This window comes from Podarcis vaucheri (assembly GCF_965113315.1).
Source record: "Podarcis vaucheri genome assembly, chromosome: 13".
Taxonomy (NCBI): Eukaryota; Metazoa; Chordata; class Lepidosauria; order Squamata; family Lacertidae; genus Podarcis; species Podarcis vaucheri.
The window spans coordinates 24,695,365-24,714,882 of NC_138751.1; the positions used below are offsets into that span (position 1 = coordinate 24,695,365).

The 19,518-nt window shown below is 40.6% G+C and overlaps 1 protein-coding gene across 3 annotated transcripts; it reads right to left on the reverse strand.

The window, feature by feature from the left end:
• Positions 1 to 2,053: 2,053 nt before the first annotated feature.
• On the reverse strand, positions 2,054 to 18,109 carry LOC309517207 (butyrophilin subfamily 1 member A1-like). 3 transcript variants are annotated; one of them, XM_082196329.1, is made up of 13 exons: positions 17,646 to 18,109; positions 15,808 to 15,914; positions 15,239 to 15,580; positions 13,519 to 13,914; positions 12,489 to 12,860; positions 11,580 to 11,633; positions 10,038 to 10,079; positions 8,590 to 8,610; positions 8,431 to 8,472; positions 7,795 to 7,827; positions 4,196 to 4,237; positions 3,863 to 3,889; positions 2,054 to 3,231 (listed from the first exon to the last, which is right to left on the reverse strand). In XM_082196329.1, exons 2-13 carry the CDS (start codon positions 15,878 to 15,880, stop codon positions 2,717 to 2,719), a joined length of 1,959 nt encoding a protein of 652 aa, XP_082052455.1. In that variant the 5' UTR covers positions 15,881 to 15,914; positions 17,646 to 18,109; the 3' UTR covers positions 2,054 to 2,716. The 3 variants fall into 3 exon arrangements, with proteins under 3 accessions (XP_082052455.1, XP_082052456.1, XP_082052457.1); XM_082196330.1 differs by having other exon boundaries at positions 8,431 to 8,451; positions 12,510 to 12,869; positions 17,646 to 18,107; XM_082196331.1 differs by lacking the exon at positions 10,038 to 10,079 and having other exon boundaries at positions 8,431 to 8,451; positions 12,510 to 12,869; positions 17,646 to 18,107.
• Positions 18,110 to 19,518: the final 1,409 nt, after the last annotated feature.

The window sequence follows — 19,518 nt, forward strand, 5'->3', positions numbered from 1 at the left end:
TAATTCTAATTCTAGATATCTGATTATAATCTAATAGATGTCAGCAGCAATACAGAGGAGAGGAAATACAATATACGGTTTGCACCAGAGTTAGGGATAGTGACAGTTCAGACCAATACTTTTAAGATGGGCACTTTTGGTAAGTGTCTTAGGTTCTCCAACAACCACTGTAGGATCTGCAAATCAGCAGTGTTTCCCTTTACCAAGATTTGGGTGAGATGAAGTTATTGGAGATTGCTGGTGCAGAGTTCTTTGGTGTCTAAAATGCTAACCCTGTAATAACTGTTGATCTGACTCCCGAGCATACTATCAAATTTCCAATGGTCTTCTCTTGCATTTGTCATTCCACTGCCACTCACACTTAGCTGGGCCAACAGGAAGAGAATAAGGAGGGGGCTCCGCTAGGGGCGCCACAGAAGATGGCCGACAATACCATCTCTCCAACTCACACGAGGTAATTTAGAGGCTGAGATGGGAGTAATCAGCCTCCCAAATTCTTCCCGGTGGAAGGGAAGATGCAGTCTCATCTGCGGCTGCCTACAAACCATCCCTGAGTTCGTAAAGAAGGAGGGGGTGGGGGCACTGGATGGAAAGCCCTCGAGGGAGATCTCCTGGACTCGAGGGAGATCTCTGTGAGCACTCCAAGTTCCATTTGTTAAGATAAGAGATTGGATTTAAGAATTATGGACATTCTTCAAGCGAAGAAAGGGTATTTAATCTGCTAATTAAGCCAGCCACTGAGATGCCAAGAGTGACGGACTGGAAGAAAGATAACATCAAAGAATAACATCTAAGCTCGTATGTTGAAACGGAATGGAAAGGAGGGGGGGATAAAACTTTTTCTTTTCCTACTACGATACTACCTAACAACCCCCCCCCCAGAAGAACCGTCTACATTATCTATAGCAAGTGAGTTAGGAAAATATAAACTGTGTGGAAATAATAATATTAACTAAAGCCTTTGTTCTTTGAAATATTTGGAAGAAGATAAAAGACTCTCCTGTGATGCACTATTTAATTGGGATCCGCCATTATGAGACAGACTGAGTTGCAGAGATTAATAGTCATAGGGGGAGGCGAGCTCTTACTTTGTTATTATATCTGTATTTCAAGTTCGATTTGGCAAACCTCCTGTGGAAAGACTAATGTTTGGGCCAATGACAAAAAGTCTTGTTTTCTTTTTGTTGTAAACGAACCCCCATCAACTTGGGAATGACAAATAGCACTCCTGCAGACAATCTCAGTGAACAAGCTGGAATATAAGGGTTCAGGTCATCCCTCAGGTACCCTGGACATAAATTGTTCAAGGCTTTGTACATTAATACAAGAACCTTGAACTTGGCTTGGTAGTAAGCAGATATCTAGTGCAGCTGTTTTAACAATGTTGTCATGTGTCATCAGCCAGTCAGCTTTCTGCACTAGCTTGAGCTTCCAAATCAGACTCAAGGGCAGCCCAACATAGAAGGCATTACAGTAATCCAGCCTTGAAGTTACCAACACATGGACTCTAGTGATCAGGCTATCCCTAGAACAGCTGTAGTTGGTAAACCACACAGAGCTTGTAAAAGACACTCTTAGTCACAGAGGACACTTAGACTTCTAGTGACAAAGGTGTATCCAGGAGTACAGAGGGAGTGCAACCCATCCAGAACATGCAACTTGCCAAGCTCCCAAATATGGGAGTGTTCCAAACAAAGAACCTCTGCATTCCCAGGATTCAAGGCCAGTTTATTGGCCATCATCCAGTGCACCTCTGTGGACATCATGCAAAGACAGACTTCTGGACAACATATTTAGAAATATCCCTATTTGGATTGCTCTGATTGGGTTCATATGAGGATTTTTTTATACTACAGTTTTTAATTCTGATATATGTCAAAATTAGTTATACAAAATTCTAAAGAAAACAATGGAAACATGTATTGAATATTCAATATATTTATTCATTTTGAAAATTTGTAAGCAACTCCTTAATCAGATTATCAGAGTGACTTAGATCAACAAAAAAACCAGATCAAGAGTTAAAAGCCTGAGAAAATAGATATATTTGGATGGCCCAGAGTGATCCAGGGCTGTCATGGGGCAAGGCACCAAGCTGGAAGATGAGCAGGCATCATTTAGGAAAACCCACAAAAGGCAAAGATCTATCTGCCCACTGTCTGCACCATACCAGAAAAAGGAAGGTGCCACCTCAATCTCTTTCTTCCCCAATGTAACCTAACTGTCCTTCTTTCCTGAAGACTTGCCCTGCAGGATTGCTCCCCTTGCTCGACAACTTTTGAGTGAAGGCAGCAATGCTGCTTTGCAATCAGAGAAGACACTTAATAAAGGTGCAGAATTGAACCCCAGTTCTCAAATGTAATGGCTCCCTCACCTGCCATCCTCCCAGCTCTGTATTTATTTAGGTTTTTTTTTTACCCTGATTAAAAATTAGCCCCTTCCCAAACTAATTTGGGATGGGTTTCTGGGCTGGCTAAGGAAAGGTTGCTTTAATTAGGGGCTCTGGATTAGAGCCACAAAATTGATTGGGGAAGGGGACTGTACACAGCGCAGTCACTTGTAACATTACTTCTATTCCGAGTCTTTTATTCTCTGACACCAATATGGGAAAGAAAGAAAAAATCATGGTTAAACTAAAGACCTGTGCTAATTAATTCTCAGCTATCTGTGGAATTTGTTTTCATTTTTTCTACACAATCTCATTTTCTTTCAAATATTACACAATTTTCAATGGCTGATTAGTTACAGAGCCTATATAGAAGAAGGGATAAAGCTCCCCAACACCAAGTGTTTTATAAGTGTGCAATTTCCTATGACTGAGAACATCATAAAAAGTTAGGCTTCCAGCTGAATTATCTAGGAATATTCCTAATTTTGTAAGCTTTCCGTTCACTTTCAGGCGGGTCCACTGCTCTGTCCGAGCCCAGTAATCTTTCCCATCATCACATCCTATGACCCAGTACCCATTCTCAGGAGACAGGGTGATCTCCCCCTTTCTAGAAGCAGTTGCAGAGGCAACTCCCAAGTCCCAGGTTTTTTTCTGACCGATCTCCACTTCCCAGTAATGTTTGCCTTCTGAAAATCCACATTCTGCCAGAATGAATGTGCGGGAGTCAAACCGTTCCCCCCAGTCAGAAACCTTAGAAACATTTCCTGTGTTCCAAACACTTTTGCCATCTTTGGACACTTTTAGCTTTGGGTGAGCTGTCCTGGGGTCCAAGACCACATCAGCTGCAAAGGAAAGGAAAGGGCTGAACTCAGAATGCGCAGACTGGAGGGTTGCTTTATGTGACTCTTTGAGGACACCAGCATCTCTTTGTGGGTTACACACACATCTGCTGCTACATGGCATTGTGACATATTATGGAAAATACAAATTTCTATTCCAGAGAACAAAGCTTGTTTCAAAAAGCAATTTAACCCATGTATGCACCAATGTAATTCTGCTGCAATCCTCAGCATACTTGCAGGCCCAGGCACTGTACACCTCCATCCCCAACCCTTTGGAAGAACTGAAGGACAACATAAACTCTTTGGGGAATATCAAAATTAGAAGGGAGTGAAGATCAGCATGATAACGAAATGGGGACTGAAGATCAGCATCAGAGACAAGGAGCAGAGTGAAGATATTTCCCCCATGCTGAGCTTCACTCCGCCTTCATTGCAATGCCAAATTTTACTCCTGTCTCATCACCGCTTATCCCTCTTCCCTTTAAAGAATCATCTGGAAAACCTCTATGAAACTAATTAGAATTGCAGATTACCACCAGTGCATTGGTTGTTATTTTGTGTTGCTTAAAACCCCCCACTATTTTTCATTTATCAAACCATGTGAATTTTTAAAAGTATTTGTTATTCTCACCTTTGTGTAAGTGGGCAGCTAATATTTCTGTATGTAAAGAAATGAACAAAAACATTTCGTGAGGAAGGATGACAACCATAGTTGAATTTTTAGAAGATCTAGCAGTGTAGATGCAAATGTCCACATAATAATTGTTGGCATGGTAAGGTCACACACACACTGCATTGCAGTATGGCAAAGGAAACAATTAAGAGGAAGAGGGTGAGACATTTATGTTTCTATGGTTCTTGTAAACTGCACTTTTAAAAATAAAAAGGATAACCTTTTCAATCCCCGTGCCTCCTAAAGAATATATTTTGTTCACAAATGTGCAAAACATTACATAAGACTCACCTTTAACCATCTCCAATTGTTCCTTTCCTGCTTCATATTGTTCTGCAAATGAAAAAAAATATTTCTCAGATGAAGTACAAGTTTAAAACTAAAAACATGCTTCCCAGTAAATCAGGAGTTTGAAATGTGTTTGTTTGACATAATGAGAAACATAGAATAAGTGAATAATAAGTTGATTGATTCACTGGTTGAAAGCTGAAAGACAATGAGATTTCTCATTATGTTATCTTGAAATTGGAAAAAAAGATTTATGCTCAAATAATGCCACCAAAAATGGTGGGCCATCTAGTGCTCGGTGGTCCAACTTTTCATACCAAGCGTCACAAGCGTACTTTGATATGGTACCCATGGACTGCACACTGCCTTGTCACATGGAGCAGGGGAGGCAAAATTTTCTGAATCTCATTCTTTCGATTCTTGTGCTGTCTCAACTGTCATTTGCATCCAAATTTCCCCTTGTGCATCTAGGTTTCTAGTGCAGCCCTGCTAGATGAGTTGAACTACATTGCCACATATTATACAGAAACCATTAAACTTTTGGGGCTCTGACTTGATCTCTATTATACAAAACAGCTAGATAGGTAAGCTATTAGTTTAGGCAATAAGGGTTTGTGTAGCCTGTGTATCATCTTGCATTAACTGGCAATTTTGGTAGCATTGCATAGCACCTCCACTCACAAAGCCTTTTAATGGACTGTCAGTCCTTTGGGTTGTAAGAATTAAAACGTATTTGAATTTACAATGAGAATCTGCTGTTTTTTCCTAATTCCCCCAAGTGATTAAAAGTGTTTTGGCACACTGAAATAACTACCATGGTATGCAATGATCTCTAGATTTAAGATCTCCCAAAATGCATCTCTGTAAATATACATGGAGCAGGTGAATTTACACACATGTGTAAACTGGCACACTGGCAGAGCTGGTAAAATCATTAATCCAGTTAAGGACTTCCGGGTTAGCGCCTCTGGCAATGGCGGATTTCCTCTGATCGGGAGGAATCCGCTTCGTGGAAATCAGGGTCTGGACCGCCACGGCGAGGCAGAGACCCATTAAAAACCACAGGCGGGAGAAGCCTGTGGATGTGGGATTCGGCAGGCACCTTTTGCACCTCCCCTACTCGCGGGGAAACCTGGTTTCGGGGATCCGGAGCGACGTGGGGTGAGCGGCGCGGTGCTTCAAATCGACTGCTTTTTTCACGAAGTGAAGCCGCATTGCTGTTGCCGGAGAGCGCTGACTTTTTCCTGTGGACAATTGGACTTTAAACAACTACCCGTGAGTAGAATGGAAAATTGGATTACTAAACATCTTAATTTGGCACCGAAACGGGAAGGTTTCAAACAGGAAGTCCACCTTCCTCTTTTGTAAATAGATTGAAGCAAAGACATTGCAAGCTAAAGTCTGGAAAGTCTTTTGTAAAGGTTTAAATCTCCATCGGCTAAAATTACTAAACCCCCCTTGGAAGCAGGAGAAGAGGGGGGAAATTTTAGATTGTTTAAGCCTGCAGGAGAGAGAGTGAAGAAAGAAAAATTACCACCGTTTTGAACCTGGGAACGGGCTGCCAGTAAGACCGACGTTTTGTGAAAGTTCATTGACTGTGAATAAAACGTATGTCGACAGATAGTAAAATAAGAGAAACATATTGATTCCAATGTTTCCTTTTGCACTTAAAAGGAGCAAAATATTTGAAAATTGAAATTAACTTTGTTGCTGGATCTGCTTTTAAAAGGACGGATACAAATAGAAATTGTTTCCCCTAGAGGGAGCTTTTGAAACTGTTGCAGGAGTGGAGCTGGGGAATTTTCCAGCTGCAGAGATTAAAGACCGTGAGAATTAGACATTGACCTTGGACAAGAATGTGGACAGAAGAAGCCTTAGTGATTGCTTTTTGCAAGACAAGTGCTTTATTGGAACAGCTTCATGAGAAGACGGATGTGATGATTACTAAAATTGACAATTTTGGACAAAAAATGACTGATTTGGGACAAAAAGTGAATACTTATACAGAAACTACTCAGGAACCGACCCAGGAATCTGTTTTGACATGGCAAGCTGTGGAGAAGACAAAGGAGGAGGTTGTTGTTGAACCTCAAGCAATACAAGTGGAGAGAGCCTCGGCCTTGCATGAACATAAGCTGTTGTTTTCTATGATCGAATCTGGAGAAAGCCAGATTTGGAGAGATGGAGTCCTGCTTGGATTGGAGAAGGAAAGTTGGATAGATCCCCTTATGCAGGGATGTTCTGGCTTTTGGGATCTGGTTTTGGGCCAGGGGGAGATTGGAGTTGTGGGGGCCTTTAACTTTGGAGGGATTTTGAAACATGCTTTGAAATATCTTTTGGATTTTAGTTCTGACTATGGAGAATGGGCTGACCTGTCAAGAAGGGATAAAGACACTGTCTCTCCGAGATCTACTCCTCAGTGCCAAAGGAAGGAAATTAAGAACAAGATCAGCAGAAGACAAAGTAAAGTGCAGGTATAAATATGAAGAAGATCTGCAGAAGGGACATGGAAAACAGTTAAGAGCCTCGGACAGAAGATCACCAGGTTGATGGACTATATGGAATTGATAGAAAGGACTGACAGAACCCAAGACCAGGGAGAAGAGATGGTGGATGAAGATTGGTAGAAAGTTTTAAAAATTATTTAGAGAAATATTGTAAAATTAATGAGTGTTAGAAAAATGTTGGAATGAAACTATACGGCTTTAGTAGAAATGTTATAAGGAGTTATGTACAAATAAATTTTAGGGTTTTTATGGTAAGATAAGGTTAAAATAAATTAAGACAATTAAATGACAGAAAATAGTGAAAGATGGAAAGGATTTGCTAAAATAATTAATAACTAGAATACAAAAAAGCGAGGTGTGAGGAGGTCGATGAAACAAGTTAATGAAAGATAAAGATATGGAAATATTGGATGTGTTTTTAATTGTTTTAGTTTTAGTTTTGATGTATTGTGTTTTTTTGTTCTTTTTATATATATATGTATTGTAATGTATTGATTTGTATTGCTTACTTTCTCTCTCTCTCTTTTTCTTACCTTTTTCTGTAATCTTAAACTTTTAATAAATATCATTTAAAAAAAAAGGTGTGAGGAGAACTTCTGAATATGTCTTAAATGCTATGTGAAATGTGTGTAAGTATTGAATATGCCTGATCTGTTCTTTAAATAGTAGTTGTGATGGAAGGAACCAGAACTGTGATGCATGAAGCAGAGCTTTAACTCATTTCTCTCCATATTGCACCCCGATGACAATAATCCTCCCCACACTGAAGCTGCTGAAGCTTTCATTAATGTTCAAGGAAGAAGCTTCCTTTCTGAATAGTCCCCCCCCATTGGGGGGTGGGTAATTTCTTAAAGGGCTATAGCAAGGGGAGCATTAATTTGGCACATACTTACTGACAAGGCTATTTTGGCAATGTGTGATTTTGAAGTTACCTTCTTTAGAAGTGGAAAAATAATGGGTGGTATTTAACTAAGTTTTCCTTGGAGCAGACACTTTGAAAAGAATGATCACGACTATGCTAGGCAATTACTCTGAATAAAACTTAGTTTTACTTGAAGAGTAAGTTCCAAACTAAGAAAGGAGAGATTCACTTACCTGTTTTTGCCTTCATTTCTCCCTTTAGTTTTTCTAGAAAGGAGAACATATATGGTTTTTAAAAATCATGTTATGGCATCTGTAAATCTAATTTGCAATACATATTTCCTTACACACACACACACACAGAGAGAGAGAGAGAGAGAGAGAGAGAGAGAGAGAGAGAGATCCTTATAGGATACCTAAGTAATATTGTTGTGAGGTTGGTGGTGGGGTTAGGCTGTATGGTGCTCGAGCCCCTTCTAATTCCTGGTTCCAACAAATGTTAAAATGTAATGAAGGATCTCATTGTTGAATTAGCCAGGGTAGGACCATAATGGGCTATAAGTATAGATTGATAGCATAAGAAAGGAAGTTGCTCTGTGCCAGAGGGGAAATGAGTGGGCCAAATCCAAAGCTGTGACTATGGGAGAAGCAAAACATTCTGGGATGTTAATGCTATGAGCCCCTCCATCGTAGGCTCAGGTTGTATACCATATATCATAAAGACACCACAATCTCCGCAGTCACTTGTTCCAAGGAAACCAAACTCTGGGTAAGTGCCTGGAATCCCTGGAATCTCTCACAGCTCCAAGGTTGGGGTGACGTGCAACAATATTTTGTTTAGATTTTGTTTGAAAAGTTTTTGCTACTTACCATTTTCTGTCTTTAACTGTTCTGCAAGGTAAGATATATTTGCTTTTCATATGAATTTTAAAATGAAAATTTTATCAGCAAGAACAGCATGAGATTTGTGATATGTTTCTTTCACTACCAACTGATGGTTTAAAAGGTGGAATCTATTACAAGACTTACCATTGCCTTTCTTTAATTCTTCTGCAAAGAAAGTCAAAGGTTTCATGTGAGGTAGATATTTTGAAATAATAAACCATACATCCTAGCACAATCAGAGCCCAAGAAGACGTAACAGAGGGAAACCATGATTCAGTTATCTCACTTCTTACAAAACTTCACAGCAACTGCAAGAGATTGAAGTTTTGATTTGAGGAATCACAGGAGGGAAGGGAATATTTAATTGTTTTTCCTCTGTAGCATTTCCTGATGGAAGTCAAGGTTTATTCTTAGCTTTCTGATTGTGGTTTGTTTGAGTGAATCAAACCATGATGCCTGGTTTGGGCAAAACACCAAGACAAGAGAGAACCATGGTTCCCCCTCATTAATGGTGGTGGGAGGAGCAAAGTAGGAGTGATCTGTTTGCTAATGAGTAAACCATTAACTGTGGCTTACTGTGACATGCAGATCCAGCCATTGGAGTTTGCTATGTATTTATTTCACCAAGAGAAACATAGAAACAAATGTTACACTTTACTTTGATTGGGAGCAATTGTTTCTGCAAACCACATGCACACAAATGCAGTGATTTTATTAGAATAAACAGTTTGTTTTCAAAAATAAAATGGCTGCATTAAATCATGGATTATGTTTGTCTTTCCTTTCTACACATCTTCTCTTGCAATTGAAGTCTGCAAGGAGGGCCTCTCTCAGTGTTAACTACTGTATCATTGGCCACCCACTATAACCCAGTGCTTCCCTCTTCTTCTTCACCACATTGCCCTGCTCCCATCCTGAGTGGTACCATGTGCCACAATTTCCAAAGGTGTCGTAATAAACATCCCTTCTTGTAAGAGTCTTTACAAGTATACAAGCTTTCTAATACCCTCCTCTTCTGGTCATGGGGTGATAACTTCAAGTATAGGTGCTATTTGAACCGGTTATTGTTGTTTTCCTTGAGCATTTTCTGTGTTTGACCAGCTGAATCCAAATCGGCCTGAACTTCGTTGATACACCTTTGACCGAAAAACCAAGTATGACACCAACACTAAGGTGGCTAATGCCAATTTGTTGCCAGTATAAACTTATCCTCACATTGGTTCAGCCATATGGAGTCACATTCCTTTAATCTTGAAATAACTCTGTTGGCTGACTATTCATTTCTGAGCTCAGTTGAAAGACTGATGCTTAAAGCCCTAAACAACTTGGGTTTCAAATATCTGAAGGAAAGCAACTTCCCATACCAGTTTCAAGCACTGTTCACTGTTACAAAATGCATCTCCTGCCTCTTGGAAGAAAATCACTCCATAGTTTTCTGTGTCCTAGAATTGTAGTGGCTACAATTAAGAAAGGATTAGGCCTTGTCTCTGATATTAGTTCATAATTGAAGGTAGGGCAAAAACACTGAAAGTATGTTTAAGAAGTTAAAAAAAACCCCACAGACACTTGAACAAATGAGAACATTAACTCACCTAGCTTTGTATAAAAATGCCAACTTACTATGAAGAGGAAAGCTGAGAATAAATGAAAAGATTATTCTTTTTATTTTAAAAAGTGCTAATTACAAGACAAAGAACACTTAAATAGGGATGGAATTACTTTGAGCTTATTCACATGGATCTTTGCCCTGTTTCTTGGGTTTTCCTTAACAGTACTAATAAAAATGCAAAAACATTATGACAATATGCATTATCATATGCATATGCACATATGATAAAATGACCAGCTCAGAAACAGGTACATACAACAATTCATATAACTGTATAAAAACATTTATGCACTAATAATTACAAAGCATGTGTGCGGCTAAACCATGGGTAGGCAAACTAAGGCCCGGGGGCCGGATCCACCCAATCGCCTTCTAAATCCAACCCGCGGACACTCCCGGAATCAGCGTGCTTTTACATAAGTAGAATGTGCCCTTTTATTTAAAATCCATCTCTGGGTTATTTGTGGGGCCTGACTGGTGTTTTTACATGAGTAGAATGCATGCTTTTATATAAAATGCACCTCTGGTTTATTTGTGGGGCATTTTTTCCACAAAATATAGCCCGGCCCCCCACAAGGTCTGAGGGACAGTGGAACGGCCCCCTGCTGAAAATTTTTGCTGACCCCTGGGCTAGACTCTTTGATATGTATTTTAAACTGTGCATTAATAGGGTTGTGCACTGCAATCAGCCATGTTTGGAACTGAATTGGGTCAGTTTCAGTGGAATCCAAGTGTTGCTCAAGTCTGGGGGTTGGGTGGCCCTGAGGGATCCAGGGATGTCAGGGGGTAACCCAACAGGCAGAAAGGAAAGACAGGCATTGGGTGGGAAAGGGAGGCAATGAAAAGTCAGTAGGGGGAACCTACCTGACTAGAAGCAACTTCCCAATTTCCAGGCAGAAGGTGGGGCGGTGATGGTGGATGCCTTTTGATTTGGGGTGCAGGCTTTCACTCCCTACTTATCAATCCTGCCTGGACACTACTTCTTCCCAAAGCCCTACCCTGAAGAAGCATTTCACCTACTTCCAGAGGCCCTGGATTGGGGTGTGTGTGTGTGTGTGTGTGTACACGCACGCATGCAGCCCTGATAACTAATCTAGCTTTAAAAAAGGACAATGACAATGCTCAAGCAGCATAAACAGGCACATGATGCAAGGGACCTTCCAATAAGGGCAAAGCCTGAAGAGGTCAGAAGCCCCAAATACTGTGTTTAAATCCATTAAAATGCATTCCTCCTCCATCCTTACACTTATCTTTTGATCCCTCGCAGCAGTAACAGAAAGGGTCAAAGATGGGAGATAGTCATAGCCCTGTGGGCTTGTTCTGTCAAATAGAAAGGTGGAAAACCTATTTCTTACTTAATGCAATAAATAGATTTGAAGACTGGCTGACACAATGAAAGGAAAGCATCACCTCTTATTTTTAATTATCTGGCTCAAAACATACCTTAATAAATAAATATGTCACAGTGCATAACACTGCATTTTAATGAATTTCATACCTACTCCATTCATGTAAGGAAACTTACCTAGGAAAGCAAAGCCACAGAACATCCAGACTTCAGCACTTTGGACAGGCACTTCTAAAAGACAAAAGCAGGCTTAATTAAATTTCCCTCCATTGCCTCACCAGAAGCAGGGTTTTCAGAGGCTCATAGAAGCTCAGAGTTTATCTTGGAATGTGTCTTAGGTCTCTTCCTTCTAGAACTTACATGAAGCTTTGGCCCCTCCATTTCCCTTTGGCCACATTCAAAAACATTATACATATTCAGGAGCAGGGCAGATGTTCCATTGGGTGCCACAGAAGTCATACAAGGTGGTCTGAGAAGAAGTTATATTTTTTTTTCTTCAGTTTTCCACTTTTAAAAATCAAGTCATGGATTGAAAGTTTCCGGCACCACTCAGGTGGGCTCCATTGCCATTATAAGAGAACAAGGAAAGCGTTCATGGTGAGTCCAGAACCTCTTTTTCTGTCATTACCCCTTTGGAAACATCTCCTGAAGCCCTCACAGAATATATGAGGTCCTCTACAGACCCATGGCCACACCAGGACATGATTGTGGCAGAAAGCCAACAACAAAACTGGAATAGCACCACTAACAGGCAAAGAAAGAGGAGGAAGGAAACTTAAGTTGTTAAGATTTAAGATACTTGAGGTTTTAAATTTTGGAGGTTTCATTTAGGTTTTGAATTTTCTATAGTGTACTTTTTATTGCTGTGAACTGCTTTGAAACCTCAGACGGTGAAAAGCAGGATGTAATTTTTAAATAAATAAACAATTAAAAAAATAAAATAAAACTCCCAGTCCTAAAAAGGAAGAAGTGTTTACTGCAACCCCAAATGCATTTAGGAGGGAAACTTTATCAAATGCACATTTTAGGAAATCAGTGGGTTACAGTTTGTGCTGAGCAGAAGAGAAGAATTATGGAAGTTCTTACCATCTAAGCCTTCATAATTACCTTCTATTGTCACCTCCACAATATCTTCTTTGTAGACATCATCACATGTTGTGGCACAAACATACTGGCCACTGTCTGCTAGTTGCACATTAAGAAGAGTCACTTCAAGGAGCCCATTCTTATAGTATCCTTTGTGAATGCCATTATCATCACTCTCTCCTGTGCTTTTTTCTTCAGCCCTGTGCTGGTTTGTGCTGTTGTGGGTGTACAATGTGTGATTTTTTGAGCCTTCCCACTTATATAATTGCACTTGCACTCTGGAATATTTGCATCCTCTTACTTGGCAATGTAATATCACATCTTGTCCAATTCTGCCAATTTTAGGATTTACATTGCCGACAACTAAAACACCTACAAAGGCTGAAAAGATAATAAGAAATATTATTGGACTTCATTTACCCCTCACCTCTTAGCAAATAAATGACTGAATAAATGCATACTTCCAGCAAAGTCTCTTGATTTAAATGGAACTGATTCTCAGGTGTATGTAAAATTGCCACTTGAGTCTAGAACAAGTTCAGTTAAAATCAATGGACACACATTGGATTAATCATTGTAGGATTGTAAGTTCAAGCTGTAACCCTATCCACATCTACTTGGAAGTAAGTCTCATTGAAGTCAATGGTTGCTTTTGAGTAGACTGATACAGGATTGCACAATTCAAGAATAGGACCATTTATGGCAGATGCAAATATTGACCAGTAGACTATTGATGCAAAACTGGAGGATGTTCATAGTCACACTGGTGTGATCATTTTTCACAAGCACACACAATTTTGGAATTATCAGTTATAACATACAGCTCACAGTAAATACTCTTAAAATAGTACTAGTTTGCCATTTAATCTTGACTATAACCAAAAGCAAAGCTTTAAAATTGCCTGCAAAGACCCCAGTTACTTTTCATGTGATCCCAGTTACTTCTCCTGCAAGCAAAGCAGGAAAAAGGTGTTATTACCAAACCCTTTTCCTTGCTTCTTTCTTTCTTTTTGACATTGGTATTATTTACCTCTCACATCAAGCTTGTAGATTACCACTTTGCGCTTCAAGTTAGAGTTCACTGAACATTCGTATCTCCCTGCATCTTCTTTCTCAATGTTATTCAGTTTCAGGGAAATATTTCCAACCCCAAGATTATTGTGTTTCAACACCTCTGCGTTTAGTTTGTACTTCTTCCTAAGCCATACTTGGCTCTTGGGTCCATTTGAATAAGGGCACCTAGCATTAAATTTGTCTCCATAACAAACCGATGGGCAGGTATCCCAATAAAGCTGGTAAGAATAGATGGTCCTGCTCTTCCCAGGGCTGCGTCTTCTCCACTGCAGTTCCAGATGAGAGGGATAATAGGTCTCAATCATCTGGCATGGAAGAATGGCAACATCCCCAACAGCAACACTAATTAAACCTGGAAAACATTCATTTATGTTAATAACTCATACTTTACATACACTCACACAGTAGTTCATACTTGTGATAGCACAGCTATACTAGGAAATGAGTGGAAAATAGAGATGTATAGAGCTGAAGCTATCATTTCCCATAACCACAACATTCGGTAAAAATTTTAAATTTAACTTGGAAAATTTGCTGTTTGTTTCTGGGTCCAGTTCAAGGTATTCACCTTAGTGTTTCAAACCTTACCTAACTTAGGTCTCAAAGGCCACCTCCTTCCCTACAGACACTCTCTGGTGCTACGAATGGTGTATAAAGTAGCATTGGTTGTTTAACCACCACCAGACCTTCAGGAGATGGCATAATTTGTGGGAGCCCCTAAGTTGTGGAGTTCCATCCCCACAGAGATGTATCTAGCATCTTACAGCTTCTGGTGAATGCTGAAGATGTACCTCTTTTGACACTTGAAATGTATATTTTTAGAACCCATCATATTTCTTGGATAGTAAGTTATTATAATCTATTTGTAACATGGTGCCATAATTGTGTAACCCACCCTGGGATCGTAGAGTGAAGGGCCATAAAATAATAATAATGTGAAGCAGAAGAGGGTGGTCAGAGGCGATTGTATTAATGGCACGAGCAATTCCCATATTTAGCAAATCACCCAGGGGGTGCCAGTCATATCAGCTGCAAAATCCCTCAGAACCATCTGCAAGCCATTTAGATCCAGCAGTCTTCAAGGGTGGACCTTTGTAACAAGTCCCCTGCCTCTGCAGAAGGGGAAAAGGGTGCTGGAAGCCTAAATCTTGACCAGAAGTGATCCAGCCATGACAAGCGACTGTGTTCATATCTCCCACTTCCATATATCCCTCTTACTGCCCAGTCCAGGAAACCAGATCCAGAGATTGTGGCTTGCCCCATGTGTTGGGCCAATAACAGGTTGGGACTACCCCTTGGTTGTCACAGCAGCCATGGTCCTGAGCCAACCCAGAGTTAATGGCCTTGGCAAGGATGCTGAAGTCTCCCAGAACCAATAGTCTGGGACTACTCAGCAGAGCCTTTGAGACTAACCTTGCCAGCTCAGGTATGTAGACTGCTAGGCACTTAGCTACGTAAACCTGCAGAATTCCTAATCTGTACCAATTACCCAATGCCAGGGACAAACAATCTAGGTTCCCAACCAAGTGGACAGAAAGTTTGGAGAGAGAGAATTTTTCTAGAACTCCCCCCCAACTCTCAAGTCCCTTCTGAGACGTCTACCTAGTCTCAGTAATATAAACCAGGTCTCCACAAGTCATGGATTAGGGCGATAGCATCTAAGCCTTCGTAGTTACCTTCTACTGTCACCTCCACAATATCTTCTTTATAGACATCATCACACATCATGGAGCACACATACTGCCCAGCGTTTGCTAGCTGCACCTGGAGGAGAGTCACTTCAAGGAATCCATTCTCATAGTATCCTTTGTGAGTGTTGTTCTCTTGAACACTTTCTTGAACGCTGTACTGCTGCTCTGTGCTATTGTGGATATACAAGGTTTGATTTTTGGAGCCTTCCCACTTATATAAGTGGACTTGTAGCCTGGAAGATGTGCAGCCTCCTACTTGGCAGCACAATATCACATCTTGTCCAACTTGGACAATTTCAGGGCTGACAGTTCCTTTAATATAAACAGCTGTAAGGAAATAAAAACAGCAACTTTGACTGATGGAATTAGTTTGAGGTCTATGTGATCTCAATACCAGCATAATAAAATGGTGTCGTCCCCATCCCCCATCCCCCCCAAAGTCCTGGTAGGTCAGAATTGCATTCTTATGGGAAAACAATTTTGTGGAATGCTGTATATAAGAACTATAATGACAAATCAAGCAGTGTTTCTGGGGAGAGCAAATTGCTTCTTACCCTTCTTCCATATTCCAACAAAACTGATCATAGCAACACCAACCACAAATATCGGCTTGACTAGTCTCTCCATTGTGGTGAGAAGTCCCTGGCAGCCATCCAGATCTCTGGCAGCATAAAAGAGGGGGGGGGGGAGTTGGTTAAACAATGCATGACTTTGCAATGTGTCCCGACTACTCAACACAAACCTATTATCGTCTGTGAACAGAATAATTTTAAGAATTGGATTTCAGTTAACTGATAAACTTCCCAACAGAATGGGTGACAAATGTGGTATTTCCAGGTTCACTAGCATTTTTTTTTTTTACAATCCTTCCCAATTAAAAGCTGTGTTGCCTCCTTCCTCATCCTTAACCTCGATCTTGTTTTAATAATAATAATAATAAATTTTATTTATATCCCGCCCTCCCCAGCCGAAGCCGGGCTCAGGGCGGCTAACAACAATAAAACAGTACAAAGGTACAACATAAACAACATTCTAAAATCATTCATTATAAAAATTAATTAATTCAAGCCACTAGCAACCATTGGGCCAGAGCTCTGCGAAGATTGCCGAGGGAGGGAGTCAGGCTGTGCCCTGGCCAAAGGCCTGGTGGAACAGCTCTGTCTTGCAGGCCCTGCGGAAGCTCCCTCTTTTCCCACCCTGGGCAGCCCACAAGTTGCCCTTGCAGGTGAAGGTTAAGTGTCTGTTTATCGTCAGCATCAACTGCATCTCCATCATCAGCCAACTGCACAATCCTATGCATAAGGCTGCCTCTCCCTATAGGAATCAAACTGGACCCTGCAATCATGATCTGAGGCCCTTCTTCGTGTTTCTCCCCCAGGAGAGGTCTGGCTGCCGGGATCAGCTAAGCAGACTCCAACAGGATTAAAAAGGGAGTGACGGAGACCACAGAGGTCCCAAGTCAGGAAGAGAAGAACTAACCCCAGGTAGCGTGGGGGGGGGGACAGAGAAGAAAAGAGCTGGACACTGGACCCCATGTTCACCCAGTGCCAACAGACAGTTGATCTCTCGTTATTGGATATGGTCCTCATTTGATGCTGGAGTCAGATGGCGGGTGAGTGAGGTGGGTCTATTCAGCTAGTTGCTTCTCTCAATGCAGCAGCAGAGCAGCAACAGCTGGGTAAGCAACAGCCATGCAGTGGGAGCAGATGGCATATAAATATAAATATAAATATAAATATAAATATAAATATAAATATAAATATAAATATAAATATAAATATAAATATAAATATAAATATAAATATAAATATAAATATAAATAAATATAAATATAAATATAAATATAAATATAAATATAAATATATTGCATATCATTTGGGAATTTTCCATGATAAAATCACTCTGAGAGATTTAACATATCTGACAGGGTGTGTAATTCCAAATGACTAAAAATATTACTTGCATGTATATTCACTGGATATTACAGTCAAAAATATTTCAGGATGTTTTGAGTGCTTTATAAACAGCAGTGTCAAATTACTTGAAAAAAGAGCAGAGAAGTTTTTTGTCAAGCGTACCAGTAGATTTGTATAGCCAATAAAGGAGATAATAGTTTAATTCATCTTTGTAAAGGTGTAATTCTTCTTCATAAAGATATCCACAGCTTTTCAAATCGTGCTGTGGGTCTCCTTCTCCCTCCCTCCCTCCCTCCCTCCCTCCCTCCCTCATACAAACACACCTTTGCCCCTAGCTTTATTAAAACATTAAAAATCACCTTGCCAAGTGTAATTAGTGAACAACTCTAAAAGTAGAGACAGACAAGGATCATCTTTCATAATAAAAAATAACATAAAAAACCAGTTTGCCATACCTGAAGACCTCTCCTACTTACAGTTAATTCTCAGAACTGGACAATATATTTTGCAAATGAATTGAAATATGAGCCAACAATCCATTCCTCTGATCCATATCCATATGGCTTCTTCCAAACTATACCTTTAGACTTTTTCATTCATTGGATTAAAACAGCAACAACCTGTAATACTGATCAGGTGGTATCCAGTAGCATCAAATTTGAATAATGGCGGGCTTAGCTCTATATGAATAGGTGGCTGGAGTAGAAAGGATTGGCCCTCTTTCTACCACAAGAGCCAATCAGCAGCAAGTCACTTTCCATGTCTTTGTCAAGATCTTCTTTTTACTACATGAAGTGAAAAGGTAAAAGGTACAGTAATATATCTGAAACTGATGAGTTGGCAATGACAAATACGACAGAGACTAGATTTCTAACTAATCGTCCCTTCACTGAATCTGAATAAAATGGATACGACTGTGCCTCAGATGGGTGTGTCACCACAGAATTCAGAGGAGGAGAGCAAACAAGGAAGTATAATTCTCAACTGCCTGCTTATCCAACCTTTGCTCCCTTTCAATAATTAACTGTTACACACCCTTTCTTCCCTGGTAGTTTTATAACTAAAAGATATGGTTGCTTTATAGTTCAGATCAATAAATAAATTCTTCTCCTACCTTCTTGGCCTGTATCCCTCATTGGCATCTTAGCCAAGAGTCTCAGATCCTGTTTTCACCAACAGGGCTCTAAACTAAAGTTACCAGACATCCCCGTTTCCCGGGGACAGTCCCCAGATTTACAAATCAGTCCTCATACAAAATCCACTGAAGTTGAAAAGTGTCTCCGGATTGAAAAACATCTGGTAACCTTACTCTAAACACACTATCCTTAAGCAGAGTGCATACCATGCAACTGTCCTGTTTTAAGTGTGACATCCTGGATTTACAGGAGCCACCTTGGCTTCTGAATCCCAATCCTGGGTGCCCCATTTTGGTTCCTGTGCTCTGGCAACACCAAAACCAAAGACAAAAAGACACACATGTTTTGCTCCTACACAGTGGCATGAGTCAGTTGGCTCACACCAGACCGTGGGACCAAAAGACAGAACCACTTGTCTTTCTCCTTCAGGACGAGGTACTGGCTTCCGGAAGTGCAGCGCTGGCATCTGGAAGTATGTTGGCTGGAAAGTCAAGTTGTTGTAGGTTTCAAAGCGGTGGCAGGTGTGATGGCCACAGTGGAGATGTCAGCGGGATGGTGCAGGGTAGGGGGAAATGGTGAGCCCAAGGGAGGAAGCTGAGAGCCAGGGGGGCAGGTCCTGATTGAGACGGGGTGCAGCTCCTATGGTCCTGTCCATAGGAGCCAACTCCTAGAGGTCAAATCCCTTCATCCCCCCTAAAATGTTTGAGGGGGCCTCCCTCTGCCCATTGATGGGCATTGCCATCCAAATGGTTTATGCATGCTATGTCTTGTGATTGATCATGCTGGGCGGGACTTATCTCTCCCTCCAATATTTTATAAAAGTGGGCACCCTTGGTCCTGCCATTCTCACTGGCATGCTGGAGAGGGCCTTCTTGGTGGCTGCTCCCAGACTCAAGAACTCCCTCCCTGGAGGAGCTAGACTGACTCTCTCCTTTTCCTTCTGCCAGCAGCTGAAGACCTTCTTGTTCCAACAGGCTTTGGGAAACTGACTGCTTTTAATGAAAGGGCTGGTGTCGTGATGTTTTTATGGAAATTATTTGCATGTTTTAAACAGATTTTATAGACATGTATCATTTTAATTCTATCAATGTTTAATTGTTTTTAATTATTGTTTTTCTATGCTTTTATTGATTCTTGTTTTATCTGCAAGCCACCTTTAATTCCATTAGGGAAAAAGGCATGTTGTCAACAACAACAACAACAAATGTTCCTT